The sequence below is a fragment of the Neoarius graeffei genome, chromosome 16 (assembly GCF_027579695.1).
Source record: "Neoarius graeffei isolate fNeoGra1 chromosome 16, fNeoGra1.pri, whole genome shotgun sequence".
Classification (NCBI taxonomy): domain Eukaryota; kingdom Metazoa; phylum Chordata; class Actinopteri; order Siluriformes; family Ariidae; genus Neoarius; species Neoarius graeffei.
The window spans coordinates 44,289,500-44,308,493 of NC_083584.1; the positions used below are offsets into that span (position 1 = coordinate 44,289,500).

The 18,994-nt window shown below is 41.2% G+C and overlaps 1 protein-coding gene across 1 annotated transcript in view; it reads left to right on the forward strand.

Annotated features, from left to right (window-relative positions):
* The first annotated feature begins 451 nt into the window (after window positions 1-451).
* The window catches only part of slc29a4a (solute carrier family 29 member 4a), a 65,493-nt gene continuing 46,950 nt past the window's right edge, over window positions 452-18,994 (forward strand). Inside the window, exons 1-5 of the mRNA XM_060942113.1 lie at window positions 452-541; window positions 1,165-1,244; window positions 7,590-7,836; window positions 9,058-9,189; window positions 9,388-9,501. Of these exons, the coding sequence (XP_060798096.1) occupies window positions 7,674-7,836; window positions 9,058-9,189; window positions 9,388-9,501 (409 nt within the window). The 5' untranslated portion in view covers window positions 452-541; window positions 1,165-1,244; window positions 7,590-7,673. The remainder of the gene's footprint in view (window positions 542-1,164; window positions 1,245-7,589; window positions 7,837-9,057; window positions 9,190-9,387; window positions 9,502-18,994) is intronic.

Consider the following 18,994-nt stretch of genomic DNA (forward strand, 5'->3'; position numbering starts at 1 on the left):
TTTACCACATTAGCAATGTATAGAGTGGATTTCTGATTAGTTTAAAGTGATCTTCATTGAAAAGAACAGTGCTTTTCTTTTAAAAATAAGGACATTTCAAAGTGACCCCAAACTTTTGAACGGTAGTGAATATGTTAAAGAAAACACAGAGCAAGAGATATACGTTAAATTTTCAGTTAGAAAATAATATTATTTCCTAATATTCGGTTCTAATTAAGCTAAGCTTAGCTAAGCTAAACTCAGCTAAGCTGAGCTCAGTTGTAATCAGGCTGCTCTTGCCCTGTGTTTTCTTTCTCCACGGAAATTGACTGTGGCTGAAATGGTGGTTTTCTATCTGAGGGAGGAGTGGAGGGATAGTGGCAGCGTCTCTCTCTCTCTCTGTGCGTGTGTGTGCGCGCATCTATAATGCTGCTGCTCCCGAAGACCACCTCAATGCATCCGACTAAAACGCGACAGCACATCTGATAAACAACACGTTATGGGCCAAGATGGTGGATTTAAAAGACTAATATGTGCTAAGAAGTCGTCTAATTTCTATCGGGTGAGCTTTAACCTGTTGTTTCTTCAGTCTGTGTAGTATGCTGTGCCTTGGGGATAATGTTGGATTCAGGATTTCAGTGTCTTTAGTCTGTAAACCGTGTTTATCCTGCAGTAACGACAACACAAAGGTACTGCTGTTCAGTATTTCAGTGTTTCAGTATTTCAGCTGATATGCAATGGAAAAATAATTCTGTCAGACACTGGGAAAGCCTTGACATTTAGACTGTAATATTGTATTTGTCAGGAGTCATTTGTCTGGAAAAAATATCCCAGGATAAAATCATCATTACAGTATTATCTATCTATCTATCTATCTATCTATCTATCTATCTATCTATCTATCTATCTATCTATCTATCTATCTATCTATCTTAATAATCATTGACACATATTGTGACTTAATCATCAGGTTAATTAATTAATCCAGATAATATTATCCAAGCGCTACCAACTGTCAAGCCTCTAATGCCCTCATCACGGTTTAATATTCCACATAGGCACTAATTATCCACATCATCATATCCACAAGAGCAACTAGTTAGTTCTGGTAGTCGATCAGGCATTATACATGGCTAATGGACTTCGTTCACCTCTGTCATGTTACTTATTTATGTTTTTTTACAGATGAGGACAGATGTTCTGTGCCTGTGAAAGAGCCTGCCTTTCAGATGACAATTGTGACTTCAGGCACAGGTGTTTGCCAGGTGGTGTTCTTTATAAGCCTGTTATCTTATTTGCACTTCTTTCTGTTGTCACACAACAAAAACCACCATGGTGACAGACTTGATAGCCCTGGTCAAATTCAGTGAGAGGTGAATATGACAATGCAATATAACCAAGTCATTCACTGCAGTGGAGAGTTAGGTTAGCGTGCATGTTTTGGGGGAAAATGTGTCACTCTGTTACTGTGTGTATAGACACTCACCAGCCACTTTATTAGGAACACCCATCCACCTGCTGTTTGATGCAGATCTCTAATCAGCCGATCCCTTGACAGCAGCACAATGCATCAAATCATGCAGATACAAATCAAGAGCTTCAGTTCATGTTCACTCCAAACATCAGAATGGGAAAAATTGTGATCTTAAAGGGCTGATGACACGTTTTTGACATCTTTGGCGATGTTTTATAACATAAAAAGTAATTCCCGATGATCCATATATTAATTCACGAAGGCGCCTATTTTACAAGTTATGATAAAAAACGTGGCTATTTGGGCAAATTTGACGGGGCTGCAGCACCCAAGAGACGAATGAGGAGGAGGGGCTATATGACGTCAGCGAAAGAATCTTCCTCCTAACTTACCAGTTTGTTGTTGATGCGAGAGGTGTTCAGTTTATCATTATTAGTATTAGTATTATACATTATTATAATATATATATATATATATATATATATATATATATATATATATATATATATATATATATATATATATAGTTATTATGCCTTCGCGTTGTGTTGCCGGCTTTTGCTCCAAAACCCACAAGGATGGGGTAAGTTTATTCAAGTTTCCCAGAGATCCCGAGCTGCATGCGAAGTGGGTGAAGCAAGTCAGGCGCGCTCGTGACAAGTGGGAGCCCTCACCAACATCCGTCCTGTGCTCTGAACACTTCGATTTGGATTGTTTTGACACCCTTCCCAGCTTAAAAGAATCTCTTGGGTGTTCAGTTCAGCACAAACGTGTGTTACTACCATCAGCAGTGCCTACAGTATTCTGGAGGGGGTCTACTAGTAGCTATGCCGGATCCAGCAGTCGCCTGGGACAAGGTGACTCCTCCAAAGACAGTCCTCCTGTCAGAACATGTGTTGAGAAACGACATAAGATAAAGGTACGTAGAGCTATAGAGTGCTCCGACATGATGCTAAAAATAGTAACCATGTGGTCTGCGCGGCCATCTTGGAAGTGACTCGCTCCAGAGCGCTCATAGAGTACACATTCATGATAATCATAAATGTAATCATAAAGTCGGCGTGATATCAGTCATGTATTTGCTTGTGAAAGCTTGCACTGTCTTCGATGGTGTTGGATAGTTTGTTTACGTCTTCTTAGTACTAATACAAAAAAAACTGATCTATGGGTATGGGCATCATATTGCCTAGTCTTCCTCCTCACTTGCTGGTTTGTTGATGTGACAGATTTGTAGTAGCAGTTGTAGTATTTTGCCTTTGCATTGTGGTCTCTTATTGCCAAGTTGAAAGAATTTGTTTCTCAAAGCAAACACTGTAAATATATCACGGATCAGGCATAGTCGTAAGCTTATTATGTTAGCCGTTTGCATGCTCCATTAGGAACTATGTATTCAGTGTAGCATACGGCTTACATGATATAAGCAGTGTTTACACATGCAAGACAACAATACACAATATTAAAATATTGATTCTGTAACATTTTGAACAAATACAGGTTGACCTACCAATCCTTGTTATCCAACCTCGTGGTGTTCAATGCTGGGCTGTCTGCCTGTCCGCTGTCCATCTCGGAGTCGGAGTCGCTCTCAGATTGCACAGTAACAGGTTCAAACCTGTACGGTTGGATGCACCCGTGTTCGTCATCACTTGATTCTTCCGATCTATCCCACTCACAACACAATTCTAGACTCCCAGAAGAGGAAGAGCTAGAGAGTTCACCGGCGTTTTCATGTGCCATTTCCATTGAGTAGACAGCCAGTGAACCGCAGCGTGTTCTTCCGCTGATGTCACAACATGGCCGCGAGCCATGGACCCAGTTTTCTTGCGCTGTGCAATTAAAAGTTGGATATTCGCGTAACAACAGCTTCTTTTCACGTAATTATAACAGAAATCTAACATATTTGCCATGTTGTATAGTTTATTTAAGAAATTGCATAGAGTCATGTTCGTGTCATCAGCCCTTTAAAGTGTGACTTTCACTGTGGCATGGGTGTTGGTTTGAGCCAGATGGACTGGTTTGAGTATTTTAGAAACTGCTGATCTCCTGGGGTTTTCACACACAACAGTCTCTAGAGTTTACACAGAATGGTGCGATAAACAAAAAACATTGAGTGAGCCAGATTGGTTCGAGCTGCCAAGAAGGATATAGTAACTCATATAATCACTCTTTACAACCGGAGTGAGCAGAAAAGCATCTCAGTATGGAACAGCAGTAGACCACATTGGGTTCCACTCCTGCAGCCAAGAACAGGAATCTTAGACTCAAGAACAAGTTCCTATTAAAGTGGCTGGTACGTGTATATAGGTAAAAGTTTCGACACACCTTCTAATTAAATACTTTTTTTTCTTTGTTTTTATTCATTAAAAGTCACATCATGTCTTAAAGTAATGATGGATGTTGTTTCTCTTTACTTAGTTGAGCGGTTCTTGACCAAATATGGATTACCACAATTGTGGAATAGAGCTATTTACTGTATTTTTATTATTTACTATTTACTGTTTGATCTCAAAGGCATTAAGATGGCATGAAACTCGTCTACTAATTAACTTTTGTTGAGACACACCTCTTAATTGAAAAGCGTTCCAGGTGGCTATGTCATGAAGCTGCTTAAGATAATGCCAATAGTGTGTAAATGCTGGACACTTTGAAGAATCTAAAATATAACAATTTTTTAAAGACTTTTTTGTTTACCATATAAGTCCATATATGTTCTATATGTTATTTCATAGTTTTCATGTCTTCAGTATTGTTCTACAATGTATGAAATCGTCAAAATACAGAAAAACCTATGAAGGAGTAGATGTCTCTAAACTTTTGACTGGTACAGTACATTATATGTATACAGTGTGTTTGTGTGTGTGCCTCCTTTCAGTTTCAAATGATCACCTATAAATTTTCATTATGAACGTGCTCAAAAAATTAACCAATATGTCACATTTTACTATTGTAATAGTTAATTTAACATCAAAACCTCTCTGGCTTATTTTTCAGCTATTCATTTTAGAGTACAGTATATTGATTAGTAACTGACAGCACAGTGGTGCAGTGGTTAGCACTGTTGCCTCACAGCAAGCAGGCTCTGGGTTCGGACAAGCCATTCGACTGGGGTCTTTCTGTGTGGAGTTTGCATGTTCTCCCTGTGCCTGTGTGGGTTTCTTCCAGGTGCTTTGATTTCCTCCAACAGTCCAAATACATGCAGATTAGGTCAGCTGGCTACTCTAAATTGCCCGTAGATGTGAATGTGAGTGCAAATGGCTGTCTGTCTCTCTTTGTTAGCCCTGTGATATATTGGCAACCTGTGTGTACCCCGCCTGTCAGCTGGGATTGGCTCTAGTTCACCCCTGACCCACAGTGGGTAAATGTTATAGACAATGGATGGATGGATAATTAGTAACCACTGTGACTTAATAATTACAGTTAAACTAAAGGGTACAATAGTTATGAGTCTGCGTTGTCTGTAAGTTTGCATGCAACCTGAGTGTTAAAAGAGAGGCATTATATTGATTGATTGATTGATTGATTGATTGATTGATTGATTGATTGATTGATTGATTGATTTGTCTTCAATAACCACTTCAATGTGGTCAGGGTTGCAGTGGATCTGGAGCTTACCCCCAGGAACTCCATGAACAAGGTGGGAATACACCCTGAAATGGAACGCCAGTCCTTTTCAGGGTACCATGCACAAAAACATGCTCACCCTCATTCACCCCAAGGGGTAATTTAAAATGGCCAATCTACCTACCAGCATGTTTTTGAGAGATGGGAGGAAACTGGAGAACCCAGAGGAAATCCCCCCAGATACAGGAGCAACATGTGAAACTTCACACAGATAGTAATTTGAGCTGAAGATCTGTGATGCACCACTGTGCTTATTATTTAGTTATTAATCTACAATAACTCTAAAGCATATTGATTAGTAACCATTACTTATTCAATAAATATAGTGAAACTAAGGCAGCTGGGCCATAGAAGGTTCACGCTGCACGCTGCATGCTGCACGCTACACGCTACACGTTCACGTGAAGAACCGGACCCTGGGCCATTAAACTTCATGCTTGGATGTTCACGTGTTGCGTCTGTTCTACTTTGACCGAGTAACCAACAATATGGACTCTTCGGATGACGACGATTGCCTCATTCTGCTTTTACTGAGACAGAGGAAGAGAAAAAGGAACAGAATTTGGAGCCGAGAACACTTCCTTCTGAGAGAAACCCGTGGTGAATTTCACCGAACATTCTATAATCTGCTTGACAATCCCGATGAAGAACTATTTTTCAATTATACCATTCAATTATATTTTTTCTGAAGTTTTCCCCTGAAAGCATAGAGTTATCTCCCTAGACCCGTTCTGATTGGCTGGCGCGGCGGTGACCGCATGCACTGACTGGAATTTCCATCTTCACGCCTAGAAAAAAGTGTGCATGTTCATTTCTCGCTTCACGCGTGAAGTGTGCAGCGTGCAGCGTGCAACGTGAACGCCGTTCTATGGCCCAGAGCAAGTCATGCTACGTTTGTCCACTTTTCTTTACACGCGTGTAGTGTGTAGCGTGCAGCGTGCAGCGTGAACCTTCTATGGCCCAGCTGCCTAATAGGGATAGTAGTTATGATGCTGTGTTTAATTCAAGTGAGAAGTTGGAACTTGGAATTGCTTAATTTTTGAGCATGGCATGTTTAAGCTACAAAGTGGGAAAAAACTTGGAACCCTCCATCGTCAATTCAGTTCAGTTTTATTTATATAGGGCTTTTAACAAAGGACATTGTCACCAAGCAATTTTATAGAAATCCAGATTGGATTTAAGTTCATCCCTTCTTCTTCTTCTTCTTTTTTTTTACATTAGCAACAATCTTGCCAGTCAGCTTTATTGAGTGATGTGTGTTGATTACTGTAAAGCAAATACCAGCATATACCGTATAGCACATTTAAACGTAAAGTAGTGCTATTTTGTTTACTATTGGTGCTCTGAGCAGCCATGTTGATAAGACATATTGAATCTGGGGTTGAGGAGACCTTCCCAAGTTTCTGTCTGGGTAGGAATTCTGACTTGTGGGGGTGTTTTCTTTGTTTTTTTTCTTTGTCAGAAGTCAGAATTTCTGAGTTACGAATTTTAATCAAACATACCCAAAGAGTCTGAACAGTCTGCACCCACGCATATGTCCTGAGATTTTAATGTGCCACTGTTTTTGACTAAAGTCTATCATCTAGATGCATGCATAGACAGTTCTAATTATAAAGAAGAAATTATCTGACAGTATTTTCTCAACAATACTGTCACATTCTTTGGAATAAAACAATGTATTACCAACATGTTGCATCTTAACTTGGTCCAAGCTCAAACCACCAAACTCTAAAACACTAGCTTTTGGATATTATTGGTCTATTGCAGATGTTATGAGTACATACGATAATGGCATGGATCTATTGTATCCAAATGACTCACCCCACTTAAATATAATTGCCTGATTTGCATTCAGGGGATCGATTTTAAATTTCAAAAGCCTAATACAATACCTGGTTTGCTTGTAGTTATCTCTCATTAGATACTGCAGGTTCAAAGCAAACCTAATCAAAGCTTTCAGTGTTCCTTAGATAAATGATGTTAGTATGTAATAGTACTAGTAATAGTATAATGGAATGTGTTGTATTATCAAATGAGAATGGAAATTTTCTTTTAAAAGAGGGTCTGTATGAGGCAGTGTTTCATGAAATGTAAAATAACATAAAAGAATATGTCGACAGTGACTCCAGGCTTTTGATGCTTTTACTATGCTGCTGTGCTCCATCACTGGAGTTTTCTCTTTTTTTGTCTCCTGGCTCTGCCAAACATGATTGCATTATTTAAATTTAATCTGCAGTTGTTATGCTCCTTAGCCACTGAATCATGCAGAGCTAGATATGGCTCAGAAGCTTTGTTAGGGTTTTGTTCTTATGCTGTATGTACTGTAATAGAGGATTTTGAATATATATGAATCTAAATGTGTATATAGCTTCAAAATCTATTTAATTTTTAAAAAAAGTTTCTCTTCGTCATTACATCTTGAGGTGTACACAACCATTTGTTGTATTGTAAGACAAACTTGAAGTATTGTATACAGATTAAGGTGTATCATATGCCATGATGTGCATCTCTACAGAGCCAACCGTGTTTCCATTTCCACCAAGCAAGACATCAGTAACTGTGACAGCTGTGACAGCTCAGGCTGCCTGAAGGCCAGACGATGGGCTCGAGAGGAGTGGAGAGGCGCAAACCGGCCACCCCGGCCCAGACCCCAGAGGGCAACGTGGTGATGAGCTTCAGCTTTGAGAGCTATCAGCTGGAGGAAGAGGACTGCCAAGGCAAAGATATCCCTGACAAAGGGGTGTTGGCTCTTTCAGAGCCTGGTAAGAGGTTCCCTTATATAAGTGTTCTACTGGCTGGAGATTGATATCACTCAGGGCACAAAACCACAGTCATTGCAAATTGGATAAATTATATTATGTGTTTGGATACAAACTGCATGTTCCAGGCCTGAGGTCAAACTGCAAAGAAGGTTATATCACCTGCTGTGTAATAGCTAGAGATAACCTTGTTAGCTTAGATAAGACACTGACAAGAAGGCCACGTTAAGTAAATCATGGGTGTGAGAGTGCGCTCATTGGCATGAAAGGGATACTCTGTTGTGCAACTGTTGTGTTATAAGTTTTATCACTGAATATGCATTCCACAGGGTTTCGCGTCTACATATAGATGGTTAGTTTTTCACAAACAGCTTGAGGTGTATTTATTTATTTATGCATGCATATAATATATACTGTAACTCGATGTGTTTTAACAAAATTCCACATTCCTCCTGCCACTGGAGAGGCAAAATTGTCTAAAATTTAATGTTATGAAAATGAACAGGTGTAAGTCACATCACCTAAAGACTTTCACACCAGCACAGAAAAAGAGAGAGCAAAATTTCAAATGCTCATCTATTACATATGCATCAGCAAAAGCTGACTTACAGTATTCAAATGTATCATATACACTCACCGGCCACTTTAATAGAAACTTGTTCTTGAGTCTAAGATCCCTGTTCTTGGCTGCAGGAGTGGAACCCAATGTGGTCTTCTGCTGTTGCATGCTGAGATGCTTTTCTGCTCACTCCGGTTGTAAAGAGTGATTATATGAGTTGCTATATCCTTCCTGGCAGCTCAAACCAATCTGGCCATTTTCCTCTGACCTCTCTTATCAACAAGGCGTTTGTTTTCACCCACAGAACTGTCGCTCATTCAGTGTTGTTTTTGTTTTTCGCACCATTCTGTGTAAACTCTCGAGACTGTTGTGTGTGAAAAGCCCAGGAGATCAGCAATTTCCGAAATACTCAAACCAGTCCATCTGGCTCAAACCAACACCCATGCCACAGTGAAAGTCACACTTTGAGATCACAATTTTTCCCATTCTGATGTTTGAAGTGAACATTAACTGAAGCTCTTGATTTGTATCTGCATGATTTTATGCATTATGCTGCTGTCAAGGGATCGGCTGATTAGAGAACCGCATCAAACAGCAGGTGTATGGGTGTACCTAATAAATTGGCCAGTGAGTGTATGTATGTTTTGATTTTATTTGTTTCAAAGTATTGGAGGAACCTATTCCAGATGATCGCTATCATGGAATCTATTTTGCTATGCTGTTGGCTGGAGTTGGCTTCCTGTTACCTTACAATAGCTTCATCACAGATGTGGACTACCTCCATCATAAATTTGAAGGTACAGCTTTTCCTTACAGTGCATTTTAATATTCCATAAATGGCAGTAGGTGTAACCTGATGTCTTCTGAAATGCCATTAGATTGCCTTGTCACTGTTTTTTTGGTCTCCATTGTTCCTTATAGAAAGACCTGTGATAATATATGTGAATAGTGATGCGATTTGACGTCATGACTGTATATCTTTTGTGCTTTTCCAGGGACATCCATTGTGTTTGACATGAGCCTGACATATATCCTCGTAGCTCTCGTTGCGGTGGTGCTGAACAATGTCCTGGTGGAGATGCTCAGCCTGCACACCAGGATCACTGTTGGTAAGTCTGTTTGCACAGATACACACAAAAGCTTGAAGGAGGTGGTAGTGTATTGACCTGAGAGAATGCATGACTGGCCCTGTGGGAGGAGGAAGGAGGGGATCTCATCTCGCTTCGCCAGTCACGTCAGTCATAAGCACTAACAGCCACATATTCCTGCTGAACCAGCGCTGGGAGAAGAGCAGGAGAGAGGTGTAGCATATAAAAGAGGTCATTCATTTTCAAACAACACTTGCATTTCCATGTGAAAGTGTGCCTCTTTTCTGTGAAATATTGTTATGAACAGAGAAAGCTTCACATTTCTACACGTCTCTTATTCATACACATATAAGCTACACCTGTTACACGTTTCATATGTAACTGAGCTTCGGCTTCCCAAGGACACATTACAATACAATAGTCTCTGTGTTGTTATACTTGTATGTGTGAAGGATAACCACAGAAGCGCATAGAGCCTGGAATAATACAAAAAGCAAAGAACTAGAGACCAGAGGTTTAAGCTGTGATATGTGGAATGTGGGGTGGATGCGTCGCATGGTGAATGGTAGTACCAGTCTGACGGAACATAGGTTGATTACCTTTTTGACGAGGAAGGGTCCTAGGTACCTGGGAGCCAGCTTGCGGGAGACGGTTTTGAGTGGCAGATGGCGTGTGGAGAGCATAACTTGTTGCCCCACCCGGTAAGTGAGCGCCTTAGAGCGGCATTTGTCGGCCTGCCTCTTGGATGCTAGGGCAGAGCGAATGAGTTTTCTCCAGGCCAATGCCCACGTCCTCCTGCAGCGGTGTATGAAGATCTGGGCTCAGGGTACGGCGACCTCCTCCTCTTGGTTGGGGAAGAGTGGTGGTTGGTAACCTAGGGAGCACTGGAAGGGTGAGAGACCTGTGGCAGATGAAGGAAGAGTGTTATGAGTGTATTCAACCCAAGGTAAGTACTTACTCCAAGAACCGGCATCCCTGGACGCCATACACCTGAGTGCCACCTCCAAATCTTGATTTGCCCGTTCCGCCTGGCCTTTGGTTTGGGGATGGAAACCTGAGGAGACACTACAGGAGGCCCCAATGAGTTTGCAGAAGGCCCTCCAGAACTGTGCAGTGAACTGAGGACCCCGGTCGGAGACAATGTCAGTGGGGAGTCCGTGTATGCGGAAAATATGGAGGATGAGTAATTCGGCGGTTTCTTTAACAGTGGGAAGCTTGGGCAGAGGGATGAAATGGACTGTCTTGGAGAAACAGTCGATAACTGTGAGGATGCATGCGTTGCCACCTGAGTTGGGGAGTCCTGTGACGAAGTCCAGGGCGATGTGAGACCAGGGTCGATGAGGAGTCAGGAGGGGTCTTAGCAAGTTGGCAGGGGGTCGATTGGCTGTCTTGTTCCGGGCACATGTGTCACAGGCTGCCACGAACTCCTGGACGTCTCCCTTGATGGATGGCCACCAGAAGCGCTGTTGTACGAGCGCCAGGGTTCGAGCAGCTCCCGGGTGACAAGCCAACTTGGAGCCATGACCCCACTGCAGCACCTGGGTTCGCACAGAACAGGGAACAAACAGATGGTTAGGTGGTATGTTGCTTGAGTTACCTTCTCCAGGGTCCTGCTCCAGGGCCTTCTGCACTAAAGTCTCCACCTCAAGTAGGGCGGCCCCCATCAGACAGCGTGGAGGGAGGATGGTTTCGGGCATACTAGACTCCTCCTGGTGGGCAGAGAATATCCTGGACAGGACATTGGGTTTGCCGTTCTTGGAGCCTGGGCGGTAGGAGAGCATGAATCGGAAGTGGGAGAAGAAGAGAGACCATCGGGCTTGTCGTGAATTGAGATGTTTGGCAGACTTGAGGTATTCTAAATTCTTGTGGTCAGTCCAGACAAGGAAGGGGAGATCCAAGCCCTCGAGCCAGTGCCTTCACTCCTCCAAGGCGAGCTTAATGGGGGGGGCGCTGGCGAGCAATGGAAGGGTAGGACGCACCTCCAGATAGCTCATCAAAAATCCATTTAAAACTGAACAAAAAACCAAAATTACCGAACGTTACCCATTTCTTGAAGAACATAAATGCAGCAGTAAGCACGGGAGCATAATATTCTGCTCAGTTTTCACAATGGGTAAACCGAAAGGCAAGAAGAATGAGTCACCTGAGGCAGGCCCAGAAGCCTCGAATACACCAGACTCGGAGGCCTCGGAAACTGATGACAGTAGTGTGGATGAACCCTCTAATAAGGCGGTACTCGTGGCCATCGGTGCTTTAAGCACACAGGTGAACCGGATCAAAGCAGAGGTTTGTGTCTCCATAGAAAACCGCATCACAGAAGTTTCTACTACCATCAGGGAGGAGATTTCATCACTAAATGTAAATGTCCAGAAGTCTATTTCGGAGCTGAGAGGCAAATCAGCCGAGCACAAGGCTGCTCTGAAAGAGCTAGAAGAAAGCACCTCAACCCACTCTGACATCATTTCCACATTCCAATCTACAGTGGATCATCTGACAACAAAAGTTAAACACCTGGATGAAAAATGTGAAGACTTTGAGGCACGCTCGAGGAGGAATAATATTAGGATTATAGGGAATACCGGAGGGAAAAGAAAGACCGCGGCCCAGAGATTTCATCGCTCAACTCCTAACCGAAGCGCTGTCTCTGCCTGAGCAACCGTTGATAGACCGGGCACACAGGATAAACCGCCAGAAACCGAAACCCGAGGACCCCCCACGACCTTTCATCTTAAGACTGCACTACTACCACGTTCGTGAGGAAATACTACGCACGGCCATGGAAAAGAAAAACCTGGAATACCAGTGGCGGAAAATATATTTCCAGACTTTCCCCCTTCCGTGGTCGAGCAGAAAGCTGCATTCAATAAAGTTAGAGAAATGTTACGAGGAAGATCAGACGTCAGATACAGACTGATTTATCCGGCCAGACTGATGGTGACGCACGGAGGAGTGAAAATGTCGTTCACCGACCCGAAGGAAGCTCAAGGTTACGCCGAGAAACACTTTGGGCAGCCACAATAAACAATGACAGTGAAATGGTCACACCAGGCTACCCGACTAAGTGGATAGCGAGCTGCATACAGACATTCATATCCCAGAATGGGGGGCGATGAGAGGACTTGGACTGTCGGTGAGACGTCACCGATGCAGTGAACTTTTTTCTTCCTCCCTCTCTTTTCTCTCTCTCGCCCTCTCCTTCGCTCCTCGCTTGTTTGTTCACCAAAGAGCGGTAGCCCACATTTCTGAATGGCATACGTATGTTCAATGTGTTGATTCTGAACAGGTGAACTACCCCAGCAGTTATGCATACTGGTTTCATTCCCCCAAATTTATGGTGGGACTGTGTTACACTTGAATTGTTTTATACCTGACAGTAAAAATGTTTTTGTTATATTCAAATTAAGAAATTTGACGGGCTATCTATTTTGAGAACACTAGTTACTTAGGTTAACAAGGGTTAACAGTAACAGCGCAGGGAAGTAATAGATTTTGGTTATCTTTCTTTTTTTTAACATTTTGAACACTTCCTGAAGTATTCTTGCGCCATACCTTTGTTTGGTACTGGCGAGAAATGTTTTTGTTCTTCGTTTACTCAGTTTGTTCCAGGGGGTTTAAGGGAGTTTATTGGAAGAGGGAGGGAGGGATGGGACTTAACCGTCTAACTACTGTAAAATCACAACTTGAAGGTGGACTAATTGAAACAGATATTTACTCTGCTTTTTTCCGATATGTCAACACAAGATGATCTGAATACAAGTGAGAGAAAGAGAGGTCTAACTTTAGCTAGCTGGAATGTGCGTGGACTGAACAACCCGATAAAAAGAGGTAAAGTCTTTGCTCATCTTAAATCATTAGCACCAGATCTGATATTCTTACAAGAAACCCATTTGAAAAAGGACTCTTGTATCAGATTAAGGTGTAAATGGATTAATAATGTATACCACTCATCATTTAATGTTAAAGCAAGAGGTACAGCAATCATTATAAGGAAAGGTGTTCCCTTCATTCACAAAGACACAATATCTGATAAGGAAGGTCGCTTTTTGATTGTAACTGGGGAAATATATTCTATACCTCTCACCTTGATGAACATATACGCTCCGAATATAGACAATCCATCGTTCTTTCAGAAGGTGATGTCTCTTATACCAGACTTGTCCCAAACAAATTTAATTATCGCAGGGGACTTCAATTGTGTGTTAGATCCTTATTTAGATAGATCTTCCATTCGCAGAATGGAGAAAAGCAATTCAAGTGTCTTCCTTAATACATTTATCAACAATACTAATTTGTATGACATTTGGAGAATCACAAATCCAACCAGCAGGGACTACTCCTTTTACTCAGCAAGGCATAACTCATACAGTAGGATAGATTATTTTCTCATAGATGCTAAACTGATGCCATATGCCGTAAATGCGAAATACCACAACATTATGATTTCAGATCACAGCCCCCTTACTTGCACTCTGAATATTCAAAATATGGTAAGGCTGCAGACGAACTGGAGGCTAAACCCTCTGTTATTAACCGAAAAAGAGTTTTGTGATTATTTAGAAGCTCAGATATCCCTCTATTTTGACACTAATGATAATTCAGAAATGACCCCTTCTATTCTCTGGGAGGCATTCAAAGCGTTTCTTAGAGGCTCTATTATCTCATTTGAAGCATCCAGAAGGAAAAAGAACAAGGCTAGGCTACTTGAACTATACAACCAAATTAACCTTCTGGACAAAGAGAATGCCCAGACTCCTTCCAGTGATTTACATTAAAAAAATCAGCCTTAAAATATGAATATAATAAGATACTCTCGGCAAGGATTAGTAAGGCATTTTTATATACCAAACAGAAATATTTTGAGTTTAATGACAGGCCACATAGACTCTTAGCCCGGCAACTCAGAAAACAGGAAAATGATCGCACAATACAGAAAATTAAATCTGATAAAGGTGAGATTCTGATCAAGCCCAAGGACATTAATGATCGATTTCTCCAATTTTATAAAAACTTGTACACTTCCAAAAATGATACAGACTATATAGCTATGCAGAATTTCTTAGATAAATGCAATCTCTCTCAACTAGATGAAAATGAGTCAGCTCAGCTGAACTCTGAAATTTCTGTTGAAGAAGTTAAAAAAAAGCCATCACTTCTCTTAAAAGCAATAAAGCCCCAGGCCCTGATGGCCTTCCAGGTGAGCTGTATAAAAAATTTAACGAAACTCTCTGCCCATATCTACATAAGATGTTTACTCAAGCCCACACTGACGGTGTCCTACCTCCTACCCACGGGCGATTGCTCTAAGACAACGAGGGAGGCTCAGCCTCCTCTAAAAATGATGAACATTGTGTAGGATGAATTGCGCTAGGCTTATGTTATAGCCGACCTTATAACGTTGCTATTTCAGATCCAGAATCATAGAAATATATGTGCTCAACCCAACTACAGTGTGAAATCATTCCGTTATAACTTTCCTCAGTTCGCCTAATGTGTGCGTGAGTTTTTCCCCCTCGTGACAGCGCGATGCAGCCCAGCCTCAGTGCACTTCAATGGCATTTGGGAGCTATGCGCTTTTCAATATCAAAATGCAAGATGGTTATTGGACAAATACTGCGAAAACGCCCGCCCACGGACTCCCAGCCTCAGTGGACTTCAATGGCATTTGGGAGCTCTGCGCTTTTCAATCTCAAAATGCAAGACGGTTATTGGACAAATACTGCGAAAATGCCCGCCTACGGACTCCCAGCCTCACAGTGAGAGGGACATGGCAAAGCTTTCCGTGAGGAGACTGGTGATTGGTGAAAGCGGCCGGATATTTTCTTTGATTGACAGCTCGTTTCAAATATAGACAGGCAGCGGTGAATTTCAGTTCAGTCCCATGCAGATTCGCAAGTGCTGTGGTGTATTGTAAGAGATCAGCTTACATTTCGATTTCATTCATTACGTACGGTTTCTACCAGCTTTTTTAGTTTGTATATATTTTCATTGTAAATAAAGTGTAAATATAGTGTTGTCAAGTTTGCTATCTTAGTTCCAGAAATTTTGTTTATTTGAGTGACTGAACTTGAACTTGAGGGGGCTAGTCAGCTAGCAAGAAAGCTGCACACGGATGCCAAGCATTGCTGATTTAATTTTGGCGAAGCCATTTGCCAGTCTTCCTTTCGAGGAAAAAATTAAAATTAAAGAGCAGGGTAGACCAACGCCTCAAATTGACTTGGTGAAAAAGGTAGGGAATAATACTCGTTCCTTTCAGCTCTCCTGGTACGAGAAAGTGAATTGGCTAACAGCAAGTGACCCACATCAACAACAGTAACTAGGCTACTTTAGTAATATGTCATGGATGGACCAAAAATATAGAATCTATTTAAAATGTTTATGCTGAGTATATTATATTGGAATATATATTTTTCTGGATATGAATTAAACACAGCTACAATTTGGAAAACATTTTTAAACAAAAACACAGCCGAGAACATTTCACAGACCTGGATTAAAAGTGAAGGGTTATCAAAATTGTCAATAAAACATTTCTCAGTCAAAATAAGTAAAATATAGGGAAAGTGTCATTGAATGAAATGTGTGGCACCCAGCTCTATGTTTGGCTCCCCAAGGTCAGTGCTTGTGCCTATTTCAGAACACTCTGCTGTTACTGCTGAGGTCCCTGACAAAGAGCTGTTTTCAATAATGATCAATTTTTAAACAACATGCCACAATTTTAAAATATAAAATGTTAAAATATACCCCTCCCCCCCAACACCACCATCATGTATATTGGACAGTAGGCTAATGGGCCAAAAGAACCTGTTATTTCACAGTTTGTGACCCTGCCAACAATCAGCCAGATCAGAGGCAAGAGTATGGGCAAAATTGATGTTTTTTCTTTTTTCTTTTAAAATCTGGAAATATCGTAACCGACCAGCCTCCCCTGTTTGAAAGACTACCAGCCGCCACTGCTCCTACCCTAACAGAAGCGGTTATTACAGTGATACACAAACAGGGTAAGGACCCGGAAGAGGTAGGCTCTTTTCGTCCTATTTCCCTGTTAAACCAAGATGGGAAATTATTTTCTAAAATTTTGACAAATAGATTAAGCCCCTTTTTAGAGAAATTAGTGCACCCAGACCAGACTGGTTTTATACCAAGCAGAAATTCTTTTTTCAATCTTAGACGATTATTTAACATCTTGTATGCTACTGACGGACCAAAAGAAGAGTTAGCCATTCTGTCACTTGATGCTGAAAAGGCATTTGACCAAGTTGAGTGGCCTTATCTATTTGAAATTTTAAAGAGATATAATTTTGGAGAAAAATTTATTTCATTGATAAAAGTTCTCTATAACAACCCCTGTGCTCAGATACTCACAAATCAAATATTGTCCCCCCATTTTAATCTACAGAGAGGAATGAGACAAGGGTGCCCTCTATCGCCCTTGATTTTTGCTTTAGCAATCGAACCCCTTGCCGAGATTATCTGCTCAGACCCTTTAATTCATGGTTATAATACACAAAAATCTTTAAATAAAATTTCATTATATGCTGCTGATGTTTTGTTATTTATCTCTCAGCCACTAGTCTTGTTTCTGCAGATACTTAATAAAATCAATTCATTTGGGACCTTCTCTGGTTATAGTATAAATTGGAATACAACCCCGATTCCAAAAAAGTTGGGACAAAGTACAAATTGTAAATAAAAACGGAATGCAATGATGTGGAAGTTTCAAAATTCCATATTTTATTCAGAATAGAACATAGATGACATATCAAATGTTTAAACTGAGAAAATGTATCATTTAAAGAGAAAAATTAGGTGATTTTAAATTTCATGACAACACCACATCTCAAAAAAGTTGGGACAAGGCCATGTTTACCACTGTGAGACATCCCCTTTTCTCTTTACAACAGTCTGTAAACGTCTGGGGACTGAGGAGACAAGTTGCTCAAGTTTAGGGATAGGAATGTTAACCCATTCTTGTCTAATGTAGGATTCTAGTTGCTCAACTGTCTTAGGTCTTTTTTGTCGTATCTTCCATTTTATGATGTGCCAAATGTTTTCTATGGGTGAAAGATCTGGACTGCAGGCTGGCCAGTTCAGTACCCGGACCCTTCTTCTATGCAGCCATGATGCTGTAATTGATGCAGTATGTGGTTTGGCATTGTCATGTTGGAAAATGCAAGGTCTTCCCTGAAAGAGACGTCGTCTGGATGGGAGCATATGTTGCTCTAGAACCTGGATATACCTTTCAGCATTGATGGTGTCTTTCCAGATGTGTAAGCTGCCCATGCCACACGCACTAATGCAACCCCATACCATCAGAGATGCAGGCTTCTGAACTGAGCGCTGATAACAACTTGGGTCGTCCTTCTCCTCTTTAGTCTGAATGACACGGCGTCCCTGATTTCCATAAAGAACTTCAAATTTTGATTCGTCTGACCACAGAACAGTTTTCCACTTTGCCACAGTCCATTTTAAATGAGCCTTGGCCCAGAGAAGACGTCTGCGCTTCTGGATCATGTTTAGATACGGCTTCTTCTTTGAACTATAGAGTTTTAGCTGGCAACGGCGGATGGCACGGTGAATTGTGTTCACAGATAATGTTCTCTGGAAATAGTCCTGAGCCCATTTTGTGATTTCCAGTACAGAAGCATGCCTGTATGTGATGCAGTGCCGTCTAAGGGCCCGAAGATCACGGGCACCCAGTATGGTTTTCTGGCCTTGACCCTTACGCACAGAGATTCTTCCAGATTCTCTGAATCTTTTGATGATATTATGCACTGTAGATGATGATATGTTCAAACTCTTTGCAATTTTACACTGTCGAACTCCTTTCTGATATTGCTCCACTATTTGTCGGCACAGAATTACGGGGATTGGTGATCCTCTTCCCATCTTTACTTCTGAGAGCTGCTGCCACTCCAAGATGCTCTTTTTATACCCAGTCATGTTAATGACCTATTGCCAATTAACCTAATGAGTTGCAATTTGGTCCTCCAGCTGTTCCTTTTTTGTACCTTTAACTTTTCCAGCCTCTTATTGCCCCTGTCCCAACTTTTTTGAGATGTGTTGCTGTCATGAAATTTCAAATGAGCCAATATTTGGCATGAAATTTCAAAATGTCTCACTTTTGACATTTGATATGTTGTCTATATTCTATTGTGAATACAATATCAGTTTTTGAGATTTGCAAATTATTGCATTCCGTTTTTATTTACAATTTGTACTTTGTCCCAACTTTTTTGGAATCGGGGTTGTAAAAGCGAGCTAATGCCCGTGCATATACAGAATAATGCCTGGTTACAGAACCTCCCTTTTCGTATATCTCCAGAAAAATTCAATTATTTAGGAATTCAGATCACAAAGCACCACTCCCATTTATTTAAGGAGAATTTCCCACCACTCTTGTCTAAATTACAGTCAATTATACAGTTTTGGAAGACCTTGCCAATATCATTACTGGGCAGAGTCAATGCTATTAAAATGATTTTCCTGCCCCAGCTACTCTATTTATTTCAGAACA